Below are 21,601 nucleotides of genomic sequence, written 5' to 3'. Positions count from 1 at the left end.
AATTTCCCTTGTTAGCCACGGTTGGGTCACCTTTTTTGTTTTATTTTTATGCCAAACTGGGATGAACAAATTCTGTAGTTCATCCATTCGGTCTTTGAATGTTTGCCATTGCCTATCCACCGTCAACCCTTTGAGTGCCATTCCCCAATCAATCCTACCCAACTCGCTCCTCAGACCATCATAGTTTCCTTTATTTAAATTGAGGACCCTAGTCTCCGAGTCAACTATTTCATTCTCCATCTTAATGAAGAATTCGATCATATTATGATCGCTCCGACCCAAAGGGCCTCTTACAACAAGATTGCTAATTAATCCTTTCTCGTTACATAATACCCAGTCTAAGATGGCCTGACCTCTGGTTGGTTCCTCGACATATTGGTCCAGGAAACCATCCCGTAAACACTCCAGGAATTCCTCCTCCACAGTATTGTTACTCATTTGGTTGGCCCAATCTATATGTAGATTAAAGTCACCCACGATGACTGCTGTGCCCTTATTGCACGCTTCTTTAATTTCTCTTTTAATGCCATCCCCAACCTCCGCCTTACTGTTTGGAGGTCTATAAACCACTCCCACTAACGTTTTTTTCCCCTTAGTATTTCTCAATTCTACCCATACAGATTCCACCTCATCAGAGCTAATATCCTTCATTACAATTGTGTTAATCCCTTCTTTAACCAGTAATGCTACCCCACCTCCCTTTCCTTTTTGCCTATCTTTCCTGAATATCGAATACCCCTGGATGTTGAGTTCCCAGTCCTGGCCTTCCTTGAGCCACGTTTCCGTAATCCCAACCAAATCGTATTTGTTTACTTCTATTTGCGCAGCCAATTCATCCACCTTATTACAAATGCTCCTCGCATTAAGACACAAAGCCTTCAGGCTTGTTTTTTTAATGCTCTTAGACCTATTAGAATTATTATTTACTGTGGCCATGTTTGATTTAAACCGTTGATTTCTCTGACTGCCACTTTTGTTTTTCTCCTTCCTATCTTTTGCTTTTATCCTTGTTTCCCTTTACTCTGTCTCCCTGCTCAGGTTCCCAACCCCCTGCCATTTTAGTTTAAACCCTCCCCCACAGCACTAGCAAACACTCCCCCTAGGACATTGGTTCCAGCCCTGCCCAGGTGCAAACCGTCCGGTTTGAACTGGTCCCACCTCCCCCAGAACCAGTTCCAATGGCCTTCTTGAACCGCTGCAGTCCGTGTGGTGAAGGTGCTCCCACAGTGCTGTTAGGGAGTGAGTTCCAGGATTTTGACCCAGTGACGATGAAGGAACGGCCGATATATTTCCAAGTCAGGATGGTGTGTGACTTGGAGGGGAACTTGGAGGTGGTGGTGTTCCCATGCGCCTGCTGCCCTTGTCCTTCTAGGTGGAAGAGGTCGCGGGTTTGGGAGGTGCTGCCGAAGAAGCCTTGGCGAGTTGCTGCAGTGCATCTTGTAGATGGTACACACTGCAGCCACGGTGCGCCGGTGGTGGAGGGAGTGAATGTTTAAGGTGGTGGACGGGGTGCCAATCAAGCGGGCTGCTTTGTCCTGGATTGTACCTGGTGAGGGTAATGGGAGAAGGTCACACTGGTGCTGGAGGAGGCGCTACTCTGAGGCGATGTCAGACGCAAAACGTTGGGACTGTGTGGACAACCGTCTTCCTGACGTCACTGCGCCACCCATAGTTCAGTGAAGTGTTTCTGCAGCGAATAACCAAACCACACAAATCAGGCTTCAATCCCTGGCCAGCGCTGGGATCGCTGAGAGTCCATTACTGACCCCAAATTGGCGCCAAATTTGGCAATCTGACTCAGAGAGCGCATGGGTGGCTTGCGTGTGGGAAATGGAGCCAACAGAGCCTCCTGACCGTGGAAATTCAAAAAGGGCAATTGGATAAATACTTGAAGAGGAGAAATTTGCAGGGCTGTGGGGAAAGAATATAAGAAAATAAGGAATAGGAGCAGGGATAGACCACCCGGCCCCTCGAGCCTGCTCCGCCATTCAATAAGATCATGGCTGATCTTGGGCTGAAAGCCACTTCCCCGTCCGATCCCCATAACAACTTCACTCACTTATCTTGCAAAAACCTGTCTATCTCCACCTTAAATAGAAACATAGAAGATAGGAGCAGGAGTAGGCCATTCGGCCCCTCGAGCCTGCTCCGCCATTCAGTGAGATCATGGCTGATCATCCAAATTCAGTACCCGGTCCCTGCCTTCTCCCCATATCCCTTGATCCCTTTAGCCTTAAGAAATATATCTAACTCCTTCTTGAATATATTTAATGAATTGGCCTCAACTGCCTTGTGTGGTAGAGAATTCCACAGGTTCACCACTCTCTGGGTGAAGAAATTCCTCCTCATCTCAGTCCTAAATGACTTACCCCTTATCCTTAGACTGTGACCCCTGGTTCTGGACTCCCCAGCCAGCGGGAACATCCTTCCTGCATCTAGTCTGTCTAGTCCTGTTAGTATTTTATAAGTTTCAATGAGATCCCCTCTCATTCTTCTAAACTCCAGCGAGTATAAGCCCAATCGACCCAATCTCTCCTCATACGTCATTCCTGCCATCCCAGGTATTTAATGACCCAGCCTCCACGGCTCTCTGGGGCAGAGAATTCCACAGATTTACGACCCTCTGAGAGAAGAAATTCCTCCTCATCTCAGTTCTAAAAGGGCGACCCTTTATTCTGAAACTGTGCTCCCGAGTTCTAGATTTCCCCACGAGGGGAAACATCCTCTCTGCATCTACCTTGTCGAGCCCCCTCAGTATCTTATATGTTTCAATAAGATCCCCTCTCATTCTTCTAAGCTCCAATGAGTATATCACAGAATCACAGAAACCCCACAATGCAGATAGAGGCCATTTCGGCCCATCGAGCCTGCACCGACACATATCCCACCCGATCCCCGTAACCCCTACACCGACACATATCCCACCCTATCCCCGTAACCCCCATATAGCCCCCGTATAGGCCCAACCTGCTCAACCTTTCTTCATAAGACAACCCCCTCATCTCAGGAATTAACCGAGTGAATCGTCTCTGAACTGCCTCCAATGCAAGTCTATCCTTCCTTAAATAAGGAGACCAAAACTGTACGCAGTACTCCAGGTGTGGTCTCACCAATACCCTGTACAGTTGTAGCAGGACTTCCCTACTTTTATACTCCAACCCCCTTGCAATAAAGGCCAACATTCCACTTGCCTTTTTGATTACTTGCTGCACCTGCATGCTAACTTTTTGTGTTTCATGCACAAGGACCCCCAGGTCCCTCTGAACAGGGGGGAGTGGGGCTAACTGGAGAGCTCTTTCAAAGAGCCGGCACAGGCACGATGGGCCAAATGGCCTCCTACTGGGCTGGAGGATTCCTTGTCTCGTAGTCTTTGCAGATCTCGGAACGACTTGAGTCCCATTGGGTCTAATCATTGACATTAATGCTCCCTTCTCTTGATCCCGAAGGCCATGTACACGTTCTACGCCCTGGCCATCGTGTGCGACAACTATTTCGTCCCCTCCTTGGAGAAGATCTGCGAGGTGAGAGTGACGCGCTGGCAACGCGGAGAGACACCCACCAGCACGCTCTTGTTACGCCAGGTTGGCTCGGGTTCAATGTGCTAGGCGGTCAATCCCAGTCTGGGTCTGACCGGCTGGGGGGAGCGAGTCGCGAAGGGAGGACTGCCCGTGACTGGGTCAGCTTGGAGTGAGCGTGGCCAACCCTCGAGGACTGCCCTGGGAACTCCTGTGTACCCCAGGAGAACCTGCTGCCCCTGCCCCAGGAGTGTTTGATGGGACAGTGTAGAGGGAGCTTTATTCTGTATCTAACCCGTGCTGTACCTGCCCTGGGAGTATTTGATGGGACAGTGTAGAGGGAGCTTTACTCTGTATCTAACCCGTGCTGTACCTGTCCTGGGAGTGTTTGATGGGACAGTGTAGAGGGAGCTTTACTCTGTATCTAACCCGTGCTGTACCTGTCCTGGGAGTGTTTGATGGGACAGTATAGAGGTAGCTTTACTCTGTATCTAACCCCGTGCTGTACCTGCCCTGGGAGTGTTTGATGGGACGGTGTAGAGGAAGCTTTACTCTGTATCTAACCCGTGCTGTACCTGCCCTGGGAGTGTTTGATGGGACAGTTTAGAGGGAGCTTTACTCTATATCTAACCCGTGCTGTACCTGCCCTGGGAGTGTTTGATGGGACAGTGTAGAGGGAGCTTTACTCTGTATCTAACCCGTGCTGTACCTGCCCCAGGAGTGTTTGATGCGGACAGTGTAGAGGGAGCATTACTCTGTATCTAACCCGTGCTGTACCTACCCTGGGAGTGTTTGATGGGGCAGTGCAGAGGGAGCTTTACTCTGTATCTAACCCATGCTGTACCTGCCCTGGGAGTGTTTGATGGGACAGTGTAGCGCGAGCTTTACTCTGTATCCAACCCGTGCTGTACCTGCCCTGGGAGTGTTTGATGGGACAGTGTAGAGGGAGCTTTACTCTGTATCTAACCCACGCTGTACCTGCCCTGGGAGTGGATGATGGGACAGTGTAGAGGGAGCTTTACTCTGTATCTAACCCGTGCTGTACCTGCCCTGGGAGTGTGTGATGGGAGAGAGTAGAGGGAGCTTTACTCTGTATCTAACACGTGCTGTACCTGCCCCAGGAGTGTTTGATGGGACAGTGTAGAGGGAGCTTTACTCTGTATCTAACCCGTGCTGTACCTGCCCTGGGAGTGTTTGATGGGGCAGTGTAGAGGGAGCTTTACTCTGTATCTAACCCGTGCTGTACCTGCCCTGGGAGTGTTTGATGGGACAGTGTAGAGTGAGCTTTACTCTGTACCTAACCCGTGCTGTACCTGCCCTGGGAGTGTTTGATGGGACAGTGCAGAGGGAGCTTTACTCTGTATCAAACCCCGTGCTGTACCTGCCCTGGGAGTGTTTGGTGGGACAGTGTAGAGGGAGCTTTACTCTGTATCTAACCCGTGCTGTACCTGCCCTGGGAGTGTTTGATGGGACAGTGTAGAGGGAGCTTTACTCTGTATCAAACCCCGTGCCGTACCTGCCCTGGGAGTGTTTGATGGGACAGTGTAGAGGGAGCTTTACTCTGTATCTAACCCGTGCTGTACCTGCCCGGGGAGTGTTTGATGGGACAGTGTAGAGGGAGCTTTACTCTGTATCTAACCCGTGCTGTAGCTACTCTGGGAGTGTTTGATGGGGACAGTGTAGAGGGAGCTTTACTCTGTATCTAACCAGTGCTGTACCTGCCCTGGGAGTGTTTGTTGGGGCAGTGTAGAGGGAGCTTTACTCTGTATCTAACCCGTGCTGTACCTGCCCTGGGAGTGTTTGATGGACAGTGTAGAGGGAGCTTTACTCTATATCTAACCCGTGCTGTACCTGCCCTGGGAGTGTTTGATGGGACAGTGTAGAGGGAGCTTTACTCTGTATCTAACCCGTGCTGTACCTGCCCTGGGAGGGTTTGATGGGACAGTTTAGAGGGAGCTTTACTCTGTATCTAACCCGTGCTGTACCTGCCCTGGGAGTGTTTGATGGGGACAGTGTAGAGGGAGTTTTACTCTGTATCTAACCCGTGCTGTACCTGCCCTGGGAGTGTTTGATGGGACAGTGTAGAGTGAGCTTTACTCTGTATCTAACCCGTGCTGTGCCTGCCCTGGGAGTGTTTGATGGGACAGTGTAGAGGGAGCTTTACTCTGTATCTAACCCGTGCTGTACCTGCCCTGGGAGTGTTTGATGGGACAGTGTAGAGGGAGCTTTACTCTGTATCTAACCCATACTGTACCTGCCCTGGGAGTGTTTGATGGGACAGTGTAGAGGGAGCTTTACTCTGTATCTAACCCGTGCTGTACCTGCCCTGGGAGCGTTTGATGGGACAATGTAGAGGGAGCTTTACTCTGTATCTAACCCGTGCTGTACCTGCCCTTGGAGTGTTTGATGGGGCAGTGTAGAGGGAGCTTTACTCTGTATCTAACCCGTGCTGTACCTGCCCTGGGAGTGTTTGATGGGACAGTGTAGAGGGAGCTTTACTCTGTGTCTGACCTGTGCTGTACCTGCCCTGGGAGTGTTTGACGGGACAGTTTAGAGGGAGCTTTACTCTGTATCTAACCCATGCTGTACCTGCCGTGGGAGTGTTTGATGGGACAGTGTAGAGGGAGCTTTACTCTGTATCTAACCCGTGCTGTACCTGCCCTGGGAGTGTTTGATTGGACAGTGTAGAGGAAGCTTTACTCTGTATCTCACCCGTGCTGTACCTGCCCTGGGAGTGTTTGATGGGACAGTGTAGAGGGAGCTTTACTTTGTATCTAAACCGTGCTGTACCTGCCCTGGGAGTGTTTGATGGGACAGTGTAGAGGGAGCTTTACTTTGTATCTAAACCGTGCAGTACCTGCCCTAAAACACAATCCAATCCCCAGCACTGAAATCTCCAGTTCTGACGAACACTGTATTTTTGGCATGGGGAATCAGGGAATATGGGGATCGGGCGGGGAAGGTGGAGATGAGGTCGAAGATCAGCCGTGACTTATTGATTGGCGAAGCAGGCTCGATGTGTCGCTTATCCTCCTCCTGCTCCTAATTCTTTGTGACGTGGCAAGAGACACTTTGCCGCAAGCGTGCCACCAGCGGTTGCTGATGGAAGCAGACATGTTAATCTGTGGCGTTTGATGGTAATTATTATTGAGACTCGGGATTAGATGCTAAAATGCATTAAACGCTCAATTAGCACAAGAGGTGCATTCAACGCGGCTAATCACTAATTCACTGCTGATTATACAACATCTGCCAGTCTCCCTGCTCGAATATTCTGACCGTTTGGGCCTTCTTTCTGTAGCACCTGCATCTGAGCGAAGATGTGGCTGGAGCCACGTTCATGGCTGCTGGGAGTTCTGCGCCCGAACTGTTCACCTCTCTTATCGGTACGTCTCGCTTTACGATTGGGGTATTAACCAGGGGCCTGAGCACAGGCTGGAGAGGAAGCCTGGGCCTTTCCTGCCCGGTGCTTGGGGCGCACAGGTACCACACCGGGCGTGAGAGCAGGCTAACTGTGCACTAGGCCCGGAATGAAGCCTGGGCCTTTCCTGCCCGCTGCGTGGGGCGCACAGGTACCACACCGGGTGTGAGATCAGGCTAACTGCGCACTAGGCCCGGAATGAAGCCTGGGCCTTTCCTGCTCGGTGCGTGGGGCGCACAGGTACCACACCGGGCGTGAGATCAGGCTAACTGTGCACTAGGCCGAGAATGAAACCTGGGCCTTTCCTGTTCAGCGTGGTGCATTTAACCTGCGCGCTACAAGGCAATCACTGTCGGGTGGAGGGTTGAGGATAGTTGGTGGGGTGGGGCAGGGCAACCGGACTCCAGGTTTTCACCCCCTCCCTCTTCTCTAAACCGCAGGGGTCTTCATCGCCAAGAGTGATGTCGGAGTGGGGACGATCGTGGGCTCGGCCGTCTTCAACATTCTGTGCATCATCGGCCTGTGCGGTCTCTTTGCAGGACACGTACGTAAAGCCTTCAGTTAGTCGGGCATTTCAGCTCCCGGAACTCTCCCACCGCCCTGCCCCACCAACGACACCTACTCTCACTGGGGTACGGGTTCCACAGGCACTGACTCTCACTGGGGTACGGGTTCCACACACACTGACTCTCACTGGGGTACGGGTTCCACCCACGCTGACTCTCACTGGGGTACGGGTTCCACACACACTGACTCTCACTGGGGTACGGGTTCCACACACACTGACTCTCACTGGGGTACGGGTTCCACACACACTGACTCTCACTCGGGTATGGGTTCCACACACACTGACTCTCACTGGGGTACGGGTTCCACACACACTGACTCTCACTGGGGTATGGGTTCCACACACACTGACTCTCACTGGGGTACGGGTTCCACACACTGACTCTCACTGGGGTACGGGTTCCACACACACTGACTCTCACTGGGGTACGGGTTCCACACACACTGACTCTCACTGGGGTACGGGTTCCACACACTGACTGTCACTGGGGTACGGGTTCCACACACACTGACTCTCACTGGGATACGGGTTCCACACACACTGACTCTCACTGGGGTACGGGTTCCACACACACTGACTCTCACTGGGGTACGGGTTCCTTCACACTGACTCTCACTGGGGTACGGGTTCCACAGACACTGACTCTCACTGGGGTACGGGTTCCACACACACTGACTCTCACTGGGGTACGGGTTCCACACACACTGACTCTCTCTGGGGTACGGGTTCCACACACACTGACTCTCACCGGGGTACGGGTTCTGTAAAGTCTGTGGGTTGTTTAGTTAATTAATGCACAGACTCCAAGAGTAACTTAAAACAGGACTTTACTATTCGAAGGCCAGGGCGAATCTGCCCAATAACTCCTGACACAGCACTTATATACCGGTGTGGTCACCGTCGCTATTACAGTATACAGAAGCCAACAAAGTAGTGCAACACCTAAAGTAGTTCTCTTAAAGGTGGACGGTTACATACAATAGTTCTCTTAAAGGTAGATGGGTACATACACTACAATCCTCCCTTTTTAGCTTACAACATACTGATTCCCCATTAAACATACATTATAACATATATACAACTTGATGCAAGACAGTTCACAGATTCAGTCTCTCTGGAGGTTTCCGGACTCTGTCCGGATAATGCCTCGGTGGTGTCGTAACTCCCGGCGGGGTAGCAGGTGCTTCTGGCAAGGTCGATTCGGCTTGAAGGACAGTGTCAGGTTCATCTGATTCCAGTATTACCAGATCGGAGGTAGGTGTTCTGGGTATCTCTGTCTCAACATTAACCGTGTAAGGTGGTGGAGTAGATTGGCCATTTGTGGCTGACCCTATGATCTGGTCAACATGGCGCCTTATTATACTGTCCCCAATGTCCACCGTATACATCAACGGCCCTAGCCTTTTTCCAATAGTTCCAGGCTGCCATTTCTCGGTACGGTAGTCCCGGGCCAAAACTTGTTGACCTATCTGAAAAGATCTAGTTGGCCTTTCATTCATGCCCTGGAATTGCCGGTTCTCTACGTCCCTTCTGACGTTTGGCTTAAGCAAATCCAGCCGGCATCTTAGTCGTCTATTAAAAAACATCATGGCGGGAGTTTGATTTGTGACCGCATGTGTTGCATTCCTGTACGCCAACAAGAAGCTATCCACCTTATGTTGTAAGTTAATGGCTTCATTACCCATGGCCTTTATGGCCTTCTTGAAGGTCTGGACAAACCTTTCAGCCAATCCATTGGAGGCGGGATGGTATGGGGCTGACGTGTAGTGCTTAACCCCATTGCTCTTTAAGAATTTCTTGAATTCTTCGGACACAAATTGCGGTCCATTATCAGAACAGATCTGTTCCGGCAGCCCATTCCTAGCAAACATGGTCCTTAACACTGTGATGGTTTTTTCCGTGGTGGTGGAGGACATCTTTATTACCTCCGGCCACTTGGAGTGTGCATCCACCGCTATTAGAAACATTGAGTCCATAAATGGACCAGCAAAGTCGATGTGTACCCTTTGCCAAGGAGATGAGGGCCACTCCCATGGATGCAGAGGAGCCTGTGGTGGCGCGTTTTGGACCTTCTGGCATCCTAGACAGCTCTTAGTGATTTCTTCGATGTCCCCATCAATGCCTGGCCACCACACAAACGCTCTTGCTAGGTTCTTCATTTTCACTCCACCCAGATGTCCCTCGTGCAGCTCCTTTAACACCTTCTGCTGAAGTTTGGGTGGAATCACCACTCTAGATCCACACATCAGTGTTCCTCGACACACTGACAGCTGTTCTTTTCTCTGCGAAAATGCTGGCAGTGTTGGTTCGCCCTGTGCTGGCCATCCCTCCACCATTAAATCATAGACTCGTGAGAGAGTCGGGTCATTTCTTGTTTCGTTTTCGATCATCGAATTTGTTACTGGTAGACATTCCACTATGGATGAGTGGAACATCTCTACCGGGTCCACTGTAGTCGCTTCTTCTACTATCGGCAATGGCAAGCGCGATAACCCATCAGCATTTCCATGCTGTTTGGACCTTTTGTATTCGATGTCATATTGGTGTGCCCCAAGTAACATGGACCACCTCTGTAACCTTTGCGCTGTCATGGTGGAAACGGCCTTGTTAGGGTTGAATATGGACACCAACGGCTGGTGGTCTGTCAGTAATGTGAACTTCTTGCCCTGCAGGTAATGATTGAATTTCTTTACGCCCCACACAAGGCTGAGGGCCTCCCTATCTATTTGAGCATAATTTCGCTCCGCGGAGGTCAATGATCGGGACGCGAATGCCACTGGCCTTTCCGAGCCATTTGGTAACTTGTGTGAAAGTACTGCTCCAATTCCATAGGGGGAAGCATCACAAGCTAGACGAAGAGGTAACGTTGGGTTGAAATGAGCCAACACTTCTTCAGAGGTAATCAACGCCTTGCTTCTGCGAAAGGCCTTTTTACATTCCTCACTCCACTTCCATGGTACTTCTTTCCGCAACAGAGCATTCAGCGGATGCAGCACCGTGGATAGATTCGGCAGAAACTTGTGATAATAATTAATCAACCCCAAGAATGATCTTAACTGTGATACATTTTCCGGAGCGGGGGCCTTCACGACAGCTTCTATCTTGTCAGGTGACTTGTGCAGCCCCTCTCGGTCAATGACGTGACCGCAGTACGAGATCCGTTTTTGGAAGAACTCACATTTCTTGCGATTAACTCGAAGGCCATATTCCTTCAACCTAGTGAGCACCAGTTTCAAATTTGTGAGGTGTTCTTCCTCGTCTTCTCCCGTAATCAGGATATCGTCTAAGTAACACTGCGTGCTTGGAATTCCTTGTAATACCTGCTCCATGGCCCTCTGCCAAATTGCTGGAGCCGAAGCTACCCCAAAAACCAGTCTATTATAACGATACAAGCCTCTGTGTGTGTTGATGGTGAGGTACTGACGCGACTCTTCCTCGACTTCCATTTGTAAGTATGCCTGTGCCAGGTCTATCTTGGTGAAGTGTTTCCCTCCAGCCAACGAAGCAAAGATATCTTCAATCCGCGGAAGCGGGTATTGTACCGTGTGAAGCACCGGATTCACTGTGATCTTGAAGTCTCCGCAGATGCGGACCTTCCCCGGTCCCCCTGGCTTGTCACTTGGTGAAGACTTCATGACGGGAACAATGGGCGTGGCCCACTCACTCCAGTCCACTTTTGACAGTACCCCTGATCGTTCAAGTTCTTCCAGTTCTGCCTCCACAGCAGGTCGTATCGCGTAAGGTACCGATCTGGCTTTGAAAAATTTTGGGCTTGCATGTTCTGCAATCTTAACCTTTGCTTTAATTCCTCGCAGTGTTCCCAGTCCTTGCTGGAATACCTCTTTAGCTTTGTCTAATATTCTGGACAACCGTTCAGGTTTGACATCTTCCTTTCCGGAATCTACTGTCATGGTGTTTAGTGAATGCCAGTCTATCTTTATTTTCCTGATCCACTCCCGTCCCAGAAGTGGTGGACCTCCCTCAGGCAACACATACAGGTCCATCCTTTGGTGCTCTTTGTCCTTGTATCTCACCTTGACTTCTATCTTTCCGATGGGGTATACTTTGTGCCCCGTGTATGTCTTCAATACTAGTTCCGTATCCCGTAGGGGAATATGCTTGAATAACTTTTTATAATCATGCTTATTCATGACCGTCAACGCCGATCCGGTGTCCACTTCCATTTTCACTTGGACTTTTGCAATCTGTAGTGTGATCCAGATAGCTTGTCGGTCAGCTTCATTACTCACATTGTGAATTCTCAGACTATCCAGTTCCTTGCTGTTGGAGTCTGAGTCCGAATTCTGTTCTTCCGGACTCTTCCTAGTCACCTCATGTACCTTTCTGTACCTCTTTTGTGGTGACTCATTATTGTTGGTCTTCTTTCCTGACCGGCATACCTTAGCTATGTGACCGAGCTTGCCACATTTCCTACATTCCTGGTTTTTAAACCAGCATTGGTTCTGGTCGTGTGTTGTCTTCCCACAACGATAGCATTTCGTTGTACCCGAAGTAATTTGCTGCACCCTGAGTGCCGCTGCCTTTAGCTGCATTTCCGCCGTTCCTTTCGCTGCGGCTTCGTTCGATGCAGCAATAAGGACAGCCTTCTCAAGTGTAAGATCGTTCTCTTCGAGTAGTCGCTTTTGCGTTCCTTCCTTTGACAACCCGCACACGAATTTGTCTCTGAGTGCCTCTGTCAGATTCCCTCCAAACTGGCAGTGTTTCGCTAGTCTACGCAGTTCGACCAAGTATTCTGCGTTGATTTCGTCTTTCCTTTGCGTTCTCGCATAGAATTTGGATCGTTCCACTAACGTCAGTGGTGCGGGGTTAAAATGATCCTTCAGGACAGCAACAATATCATCGAAAGTCTGATCCGTCGGTTTAGCTGGTGCTAGTAGATGCTTCAAGAGCCCGTATGTCTTCGCGCCCATCGAGTTTAGCAAGGTTATAGCTTTGTCATCTTCTTCTATTTTATTGGCCTCACCATAGATCTCAATGCGTTCCACATACGTGGCCCAGTCTTCTACCTCGGAGTTAAAATCGTTGATGTTACCACGCTTAGGCATCTTCCTCTCTTCCTGATAACACCACGGATTATTTCTTTAAATTTTCTTTTTTTTTCAAGATGGCGGTTCCCGCGAAAATGGCGGTTTCCCGCACTTATCTTCTCTCCCCGCCCACTTCAATGGCGGTTCCCCGCTTCTGTCTTCTTCTCCGCCTAATGGCGGTTTCCCGCGTTTCTTCCCCTGGCGGGAGGGGTACACTTTCCCCACGGGCGACAGCCGCTGGCTTTCAGGTTCACAGCCTGCGTGTCGGCTTCAGCGCTTTCCCTTTTCTCGGCAGGGCAACCGGCGCTGGGTACACCCCGTTGACGGCGAACAGTTTCAGCCGCTGGGCTGGCTCTCGCTCAGTTCCCCTTGCTCGGGCTCTGTCTCTCTCCCGCTCGCTCGGCTCTACCGGCGCTGGGTACCCCCCGTTGACGGAGAACAGTCTCAGCCGCTGGACTGGCTCTCGCTCAGTCTCCCTTGCTCGGGCCCTGTCTCTCTCCCGCTCGCTCGGCTCTACCGGCGCTGGGTACACCCCGTTGACGGAGAACAGTTTCAGCCGCTGGACTGGCTCTCGCTCAGTCTTCCTTGGTCGGCTCTGCCTCTCCCGCTCGCTCGGCTCCCAATCGCGCCTCCCAGCCCTCTCGCAGTCCGGTGCTTCCCTCCCCGGCTGCGGCTGAGTTTATCTCTTCCCGCGCCTACGTTCCCGGTCGCAGCGCTTCGTGGCTTCGGTCGCAGCCCGGCCTTTTTCGCCGGTCACGGTCTAGCTGTCTCACGACGCCGTTGCGTCCCCAGCCTGTCTGTACCGCGGCTTCCTTGCTCCACGCTGCCCCAGTCTCAGCGCCTCTGGACCCGACTTCTGTCCGGCTCCTTTCCCCCTTGACCGTGGTCGAGTGCACCGCCCTTATCCTCCGGTTATTCTTTTTACTTTCCCTTACTCACAGTCATCGTGGCCGCCTTGCTTCTCGTGCTGATCGGCTCACTCCTCACCGTAGCAGAAGGGACAGTCAGTGCCTGTTGCTGATGGAAGTCTTTGTCTCTAAATTCTTCCTCCTTTCTAGTTCTGCAGCCTCGCGTTTTCTCCCAGCAGAACGACGAGGGCGGTTGCCTCTTCTCGATGCTCGTTAACTGCTTCGGACGTATTGTTGCCGCAGGGTACGATCAGACTCGTCGCCACTGTAAAGTCTGTGGGTTGTTTAGTTAATTAATGCACAGACTCCAAGAGTAACTTAAAACAGGACTTTACTATTCGAAGGTCAGGGCGAATCTGCCCAATAACTCCTGATACAGCACTTATATACCGGTGTGGTCACCGTCGGTATTACAGTATACAGAAGCCAACAAAGTAGTGCAACACCTAAAGTAGTTCTCTTAAAGGTGGACGGTTACATACAATAGTTCTCTTGAAGGTAGACGGGTACATACACTACAGGTTCCACACACACTGACACTCACTGAGGTACGGGTTCCACACACACTGACTCTCACTGGGGTATGGGTTCCACACACACTGACTCTCACTGGGGTACGGGTTCCACAGACACTGACTCTCACTGGGGTACGGGTTCCACACACACTGACTCTCACTGGGGTACGGGTTCCACACACACTGACTCTCACTGGGGTACGGGTTCCACACACACTGACTCTCACTGGGGTACGGGTTCCACACACACTGACTCTCACTGGGGTATGGGTTCCACACACACTGACTCTCACTGGGGTACGGGTTCCACACACACTGACTCTCACTGGGGTACGGGTTCCACACACACTGACTCTCACTGGGGTATGGGTTCCACACACACTGACTCTCACTGGGGTACAGGTTCCACACACACTGACTCTCACTGGGGTATGGGTTCCACACACACTGACTCTCACTGGGGTACGGGTTCCACACACACTGACTCTCACTTGGGTACGGGTTCCACACACACTGACTCTCACTGGGGTACGGGTTCCACACACACTGACTCTCACTGAGGTACGGGTTCCACACACACTGACTCTCACTGGGGTACGGGTTCCACAGACACTGACTCTCACTGGGGTACGGGTTTCACACACACTGGCTCTCACTGGGGTACGCGTTCCACAGACACTGACTCTCACTGGGGTACGGGTTCCACACACACTGATTCTCACTTGGGTACAGGTTCCACACACACTGACTCTCACTGGGGTACGGGTTCCACACACACTGACTCTCACTGGGGTACGGGTTCCACACACACTGACTCCTCACCCCAAGGAGCCCTTTCTTCATCTGCGAGCCCCCAGAGCATGAGTGCGGGCATGATATTCAACTGTGAAGGGCTTCACAACGAAACCCCACACCTGCCATACCCGCTTTGTGTTTCTGTGAGACCTTTTGTGCGAGGATTCCGCACCCACCCTCGCCTGGCGCTCTACCTGAGCTTAGAGCGGAGAGCGGGGCCAGGAAATATTGTCTGACTGTCTCTTGTTCTCTCTCGCCCCCCCCAGGATGTCCCGCTCACTTGGTGGTCCTTGTTCCGAGACTCGGTGTCCTACATTATGTCAGTCCTCGCTCTCATTCTGGTAAGATTTTGTATCCTCTGTGTCGGGGCCTGGGATTCAGGTCCAGGCTGTGTCGGGGCCTGGGAGTCAGGTCCAGGCTGTGGAGTGGTCTGAGAGTCAGGTCCAGGCTGTGTCGGGGCCTGGGATTCAGGTCCAGGCTGTGTCGGGGCCTGGGAGTCAGGTCCAGGCTGTGTCGGGGGTCTGAGAGTCAGGTCCAGGCTGTGTCGGGGCCTGGGAGTCAGGTCCAGGCTGTGGAGGGGCCTGGGAGTCAGGTCCAGGCTGTGGAGAGGCCTGGGAGTCAGGTCCAGGCTGTGTCGGGGCCTGGGAGTCAGGTCCAGGCTGTGGAGAGGCCTGGGATTCAGGTCCAGGCTGTGTCGGGGTCTGAGAGTCAGGTCCAGGCTGTGGAGGGGTCTGAGAGTCAGGTCCAGGCTGTGGAGAGGCCTGGGATTCAGGTCCAGGCTGTGTCGGGGCCTGGGAGTCAGGTCCAGGCTGTGGAGTGGTCTGAGAGTCAGGTCCAGGCTGTGTCGGGGCCTGGGAGTCAGGTCCAGGCTGTGTCGGGGCCTGGGAGTCAGGTCCAGGCTGTGGAGGGGCCTGGGATTCAGGTCCAGGCTATGGAGGGGCCTGGGAGTCAGGTCCAGGCTGTGTCGGGGTCTGAGAGTCAGGTCCAGGCTATGGAGGGGCCTGGGAGTCAGGTCCAGGCTGTGTCGGGGCCTGGGATTCAGGTCCAGGCTATGGAGGGGCCTGGGAGTCAGGTCCAGGCTGTGTCGGGGCCTGGGAGTCAGGTCCAGGCTATGGAGGGGCCTGGGAGTCAGGTCCAGGCTGTGTCGGGGCCTGGGAGTCAGGTCCAGGCGATGGAGGGGCCTGGGAGTCAGGTCCAGGCTGTGGAGGGGCCTGGGAGACAGGTCCAGGCTATGGAGGGGCCTGGGAGTCAGGTCCAGGCTGTGTCAGGGCCTGGGAGTCAGGTCCAGGCTATGGAGGGGCCTGGGAGTCAGGTCCAGGCTGTGTCGGGGCCTGGGAGTCAGGTCCAGGCTATGGAGGGGCCTGGGAGTCAGGTCCAGGCTGTGTCGGGGCCTGGGAGTCAGGTCCAGGCTATGAAGGGGCCTGGGAGTCAGGCCCAGCTGTGGAGGGGCCTGGGAGTCAGGTCCAGGCTGTGGAGGGGCCTGGGAGTCAGGCCCAGGCTATGGAGGGGCTTGGGAGTCAGGTCCAGGCTGTGGAGAGGCCTGGGAGTCAGCTCCAGGCTGTAGAGGAGCCTTGGAGTCAGGTCCTGGCTCTGGAGGGGCCTCGGAGTCAGGTCCAGGCTGTGAAGGGGCCTGGGAGTCAGGTCCAGGCTGTGAAGGGGCCTGGGAGTCAGGTCCTGGCTCTGGAGGGGCCTGGGAGTCAGGCCCAGCTGTGGAGGGGCCTGGGAGTCAGGTCCTGGCTGTGGAGGGGCCTGGGAGTCAGGTCTAGGCTGTCGCGGGGCTTGTGAGTCAGGTCCAGGCTGTCTGGAGGACTGGGAGTCAGGTCCATGCTGTGGAGGGGCCTGGGAGTCAGGTCCAAGCTGTGTCGGGACCTGGGAGTCAGGTCCAGGCTGTGGAGGGGCCTGGGAGTCAGGTCCAGGCTGTTGAGAGGCCTGGGAGTCAGGTCTAGGCTGTGGAGGGGCCTGGGAGTCAGGTCTAGGCTGTCGCGGGGCTTGTGAGTCAGGTCCAGGCTGTCTGGAGGCCTGGGAGTCAGGTCCATGCTGTGGAGGGGCCTGGGAGTCAGGTCCAAGCTGTGTCGGGACCTGGGAGTCAGGTCCAGGCTGTGGAGGGGCCTGGGAGTCAGGTCCAGGCTGTGGAGGGGCCTGGGAGTCAGGTCCAGGCTGTTGAGAGGCCTGGGAGTCAGGTCTAGGCTGAGGAGGGGCCTGGGAGTCAGGTCCAAGCTGTGTCGGGACCTGGGAGTCAGGTCCAGGCTGTGGAGGGGCCTGGGAGTCAGGTCCAGGCTGTGTCGGGGCCTGGGAGTCAGGTCCAGGCTATGGAGGGGCCTGGGAGTCAGGTCCAGGCTGTGTCGGGGCCTGGGAGACAGGTCCAGGCTATGGAGGGGCCTGGGAGTCAGGTCCAGGCTGTGTCGGGGCCTGGGAGTCAGGTCCAGGCTATGAAGGGGCCTGGGAGTCAGGCCCAGCTGTGGAGGGGCCTGGGAGTCAGGTCCAGGCTGTGGAGGGGCCTGGGAGTCAGGCCCAGGCTATGGAGGGGCTTGGGAGTCAGGTCCAGGCTGTGGAGAGGCCTGGGAGTCAGCTCCAGGCTGTAGAGGAGCCTTGGAGTCAGGTCCTGGCTCTGGAGTGGCCTCGGAGTCAGGTCCAGGCTGTGAAGAGGCCTGGGAGTCAGGTCCAGGCTGTGAAGGGGCCTGGGAGTCAGGTCCTGGCTCTGGAGGGGCCTGGGAGTCAGGCCCAGCTGTGGAGGGGCCTGGGAGTCAGGTCCAGGCTGTGGAGGGGCCTGGGAGTCAGGCCCAGGCTATGGAGGGGCTTGGGAGTCAGGTCCTGGCTGTGGAGGGGCCTGGGAGTCAGGTCTAGGCTGTCGCGGGGCTTGTGAGTCAGGTCCAGGCTGTCTGGAGGCCTGGGAGTCAGGTCCATGCTGTGGAGGGGCCTGGGAGTCTGGTCCAAGCTGTGTCGGGACCTGGGAGTCAGGTCCAGGCTGTGGAGGGGCCTGGGAGTCAGGTCCAGGCTGTTGAGAGGCCTGGGAGTCAGGTCTAGGCTGTGGAGGGGCCTGGGAGTCAGGTCTAGGCTGTCGCGGGGCTTGTGAGTCAGGTCCAGGCTGTCTGGAGGCCTGGGAGTCAGGTCCATGCTGTGGAAGGGCCTGGGAGTCAGGTCCAAGCTGTGTCGGGACCTGGGAGTCAGGTCCAGGCTGTGGAGGGGCCTGGGAGTCAGGTCCAGGCTGTGGAGGGGCCTGGGACTCAGGTCCAGGCTGTTGAGAGGCCTGGGAGTCAGGTCTAGGCTGAGGAGGGGCCTGGGAGTCAGGTCCAGGCTGTTGAGAGGCCTGGGAGTCAGGTCCAAGCTGTGTCGGGACCTGGGAGTCAGGTCCAGGCTGTTGAGAGGCCTGGGAGTCAGGTCTAGGCTGAGGAGGGGCCTGGGAGTCAGGTCCAGGCTGTTGAGAGGCCTGGGAGTCAGGTCCAAGCTGTGTCGGGACCTGGGAGTCAGGTCTAGGCTGTGGAGGGGCCTGGGAGTCAGGCCCAGCTGTGGAGGGGCCTGGGAGTCAGGCCCAGCTGTGGAGGGGCCTGGGAGTCAGTTCCAGCTGTGGAGGGGCCTGGGAGTCAGGTCCAGGCTGTGGAGGGGCCTGGGAGTCAGGTCCAGGCTGTGTCGGGGCCTGGGAGTCAGGTCCAGGCTGTGGAGGGGCCTGGGAGTCAGGTCCAGGCTGTGCCGGGGCCTGGGAGTCAGGTCCAGGCTATGGAGGGGCCTGGGAGTCAGGTCCAGGCTGTGGAGAGGCCTGGGAGTCAGTTCCAGGCTGTAGAGGTGCCTGGGAGTCAGGTCCTGGCTCTGGAGGGGCCTCGGAATCAGGTCCAGGCTGTGAAGGGGCCTGGGAGTCAGGTCCAGGCTGTGAAGGGGCCTGGGAGTCAGGTCCTGGCTCTGGAGGGGCCTGGGAGTCAGGTCCAGGCTGTGGAGGGGCCTGGGAGTCAGGCCCAGGCTATGGAGGGGCTTGGGAGTCAGGTCCAGGCTGTGGAGGGGCCTGGGAGTCAGGTCCAGGCTGTTGAGAGGCCTGGGAGTCAGGTCTAGGCTGTGGAGGGGCCTGGGAGTCAGGTCTAGGCTGTGGAGGGGCCTGGGAGTCAGGCCCAGCTGTGGAGGGGCCTGGGAGTCAGGTCTAGGCTGTTGAGAGGCCTGGGAGTCAGGCCCAGCTGTGGAGGGGCCTGGGAGTCAGGCCCAGCTGTGGAGGGGCCTGGGAGTCAGGTCCAGGCTGTGGAGGGGCCTGGGAGTCAGGCCCAGCTGTGGAGAGGCCTGGGAGTCAGGTCCAGCTGTGGAAGTGCCTGGGAGTCAGGTCCAGGCTGTGAAGGGGCCTGGGAGTCAGGTCCAGGCTGTGTCGGGTCCTGGGAGTCAGGTCCAGGCTGTGGAGGGGCCTGGGAGTCAGGTCCAGGCTGTGTCGGGGCCTGGGAGTCAGGTCCAGGCTGTGGAGGGGCCTGGGAGTCAGGTCCAGGCTGTGGAGGGGCCTGGGAGTCAGGTCCAGGCTGTGGAGGGGCCTGGGAGTCAGGTCCAGGCTATGGAGGGGCCTGGGAGTCAGGTCCAGGCTGTGGAGAGGCCTGGGAGTCAGCTCCAGGCTGTAGAGGAGCCTGGGAGTCAGGTCCTGGCTCTGGAGGGGCCTCGGAGTCAGGTCCAGGCTGTGAAGGGGCTTGGGAGTCAGGTCCAGGCTGTGAAGGGGCCTGGGAGTCAGGTCCTGGCTCTGGAGGGGCCTCGGAGTCAGTTCCAGCTGTGGAGGGGCCTGGGAGTCAGGTCCAGGCTGTGGAGGGGCCTGGGAGTCAGGTCCAGGCTGTGGAGGGGCCTGGGAGTCAGGTCCAGGCTGTGGAGGGGCCTGGGAGTCAGTTCCAGCTGTGGAGGGGCCTGGGAGTCAGGCCGAGCTGTGGAGGGGCCTGGGAGTCAGTTCCAGCTGTGGAGGGGCCTGGGAGTCAGGCCGAGCTGTGGAGGGGCCTGGGAGTCAGGTCCAGGCTGTGGAGGGGCCTGGGAGTCAGTTCCAGCTGTGGAGGGGCCTGGGAGTCAGGCCGAGCTGTGGAGGGGCCTGGGAGTCAGGTCCAGGCTGTGGAGGGGCCTGGGAGTCAGTTCCAGCTGTGGAGGGGCCTGGAAGTCAGGTCCAGGCTGTGGAGGGGCCTGGGAGTCAGTTCCAGCTGTGGAGGGGCCTGGGAGTCAGGCCGAGCTGTGGAGGGGCCTGGGAGTCAGGTCCAGGCTGTGGAGAGGCCTGGGAGTCAGCTCCAGGCTGTAGAGGAGCCTGGGAGTCAGGTCTAGGCTCTGGAATGGCCTGGGAGTCAGGTCTAGGCTGTTGAGAGGCCTGGGAGTCAGGTCCAGGCTGTGGAGGGGCCTGGGAGTCAGGTCCAGGCTGTGGAGGGGCCTGGGAGTCAGGTCTAGGCTGTGGAGAGGCCTGGGAGTCAGGTCCAGGCTGTAGAGGAGCCTGGGAGTCAGGTCTAGGCTCTGGAAGGGCCCGGGAGTCAGGTCTAGGCTGTTGAGAGGCCTGGGAGTCAGATCCAAGCTGTGGAGGAGCCTGGGGACATCTAGTGAAAGTAGACTGGGTTTAATTTAGATTTTAAATGGCTTTCATTGTCTCTAATCCCTGTGCTCTGCTTTGTGTGCAGGTTATTCACGATGAGAAAGTGTTCTGGTGAGTGTCTCTGTGTCTTGAGCTGCCGTTCCACCCTCTGTCGATGCGCTGGTTTAAATAGATCCCATCTGATCCAGTTCGGAAAGTTGGGATATTTTAGGGATGGACCCTCACAGCTGTGAACACCGGTCAGCGGCAGAGCAGATCGGGTGAATCTGTGCTGACAGTGAATCACCTTCTCAATGGGCCATCCGAAAGTCTTACCCTGAGTCAGAAGGTGGTGAGTTCGAGCCTCCACTCCAGAGACTCGAGCCCCATAATCCAGGCCAACACTCCCCCGGTGCCAGTGCTGAGGGAGCGCCGCACTGTCGGAGGGGCAGTACTGAGGGAGTGCTGCACTGTCGGAGGGGCAGTACTGAGGGAGCACCGCACTGTCGGAGGGGCAGTACTGAGGGAGCGCCGCACTGTCTGAGGGACGGTACTGAGGGAGCGCCGTACTGTCTGAGGGACGGTACTGAGGGAGCGCCGCACTGTCTGAGGGACGGTACTGAGGGAGCGCCGTACTGTCGGAGGGGCAGTACTGAGGGAGCGCCGCACTGTCGGAGGGGCAGTACTGAGGGAGCGCCGCACTGTCGGAGGGGCAGTACTGAGGGAGCGCCGCACTGTCGGAGGTGCCGTCTTTTTGATGAGACGTTAAACTGAGGCCCATCTGCCCTCTCAGGTGGATGTAAAAGATTCCACGACCACTATTGGAAGAAGAGCAGGGGAGTTCTCCCCGGTGTCCTGGGGCCAATATTTATCCCTCAACCAACATCACTAAAACAGATGATCTGGTCATTATCACTTTGATGTTTGTGGGAGCTTGCTGTGCACAAATTGGCTGCTGCGTTTCCCACATTACAACAGTGACCACACTTCGAAAAAAGTACTTCATTGGCTGTGAAGCACTTTGGGACGTCCTGAGGTGCTGAGAGGCGCGGGAGAAATGGGAGTTGGGGAGGTGGAAAGGAAGACTTTCTGTTGGATTAACAAACTAATTGTTGCTGCATTCTTCTGTTGTCAGGTGGGAGGGCCTTATCCTCGTCCTGATGTACGTGCTCTACATAATCGTAATGAAGTAAGCAAAATAAATCTTCCGCTTGCAGATATCTGTCGATTTCTGGTGCTTTATTGAGCTGCTTCGTACACGGACTCCAATAAAGGCCACAATTACACAGAGTTACGGCACAGAAACAGGCCATTCGGCCCATCTGCTCCGTGCCGGT

General features: G+C 55.1%; 1 protein-coding gene across 1 annotated transcript in view; it reads left to right on the top strand.

Annotated features, from left to right (window-relative positions):
* Nucleotides 1-21,601, top strand: part of LOC147092975 (sodium/potassium/calcium exchanger 3-like) — a 96,133-nt gene that overhangs the window by 5,412 nt on the left and 69,120 nt on the right. Inside the window, exons 2-7 of the mRNA XM_085976305.1 lie at nucleotides 3,447-3,521; nucleotides 6,817-6,901; nucleotides 7,377-7,480; nucleotides 15,037-15,111; nucleotides 20,371-20,396; nucleotides 21,400-21,453. Coding sequence (XP_085832431.1) covers nucleotides 3,450-3,521; nucleotides 6,817-6,901; nucleotides 7,377-7,480; nucleotides 15,037-15,111; nucleotides 20,371-20,396; nucleotides 21,400-21,453 — 416 coding nt within the window. The 5' untranslated portion in view covers nucleotides 3,447-3,449. The remainder of the gene's footprint in view (nucleotides 1-3,446; nucleotides 3,522-6,816; nucleotides 6,902-7,376; nucleotides 7,481-15,036; nucleotides 15,112-20,370; nucleotides 20,397-21,399; nucleotides 21,454-21,601) is intronic.

Source organism: Somniosus microcephalus, unplaced genomic scaffold (genome assembly GCF_052327205.1).
Source record: "Somniosus microcephalus isolate GS21.2 unplaced genomic scaffold, FLI_Smic_1.0 unresolved_chr2, whole genome shotgun sequence".
Lineage (NCBI taxonomy): Eukaryota > Metazoa > Chordata > Chondrichthyes > Squaliformes > Somniosidae > Somniosus > Somniosus microcephalus.
This window is presented reverse-complemented; position numbering and strand designations above follow the sequence as displayed.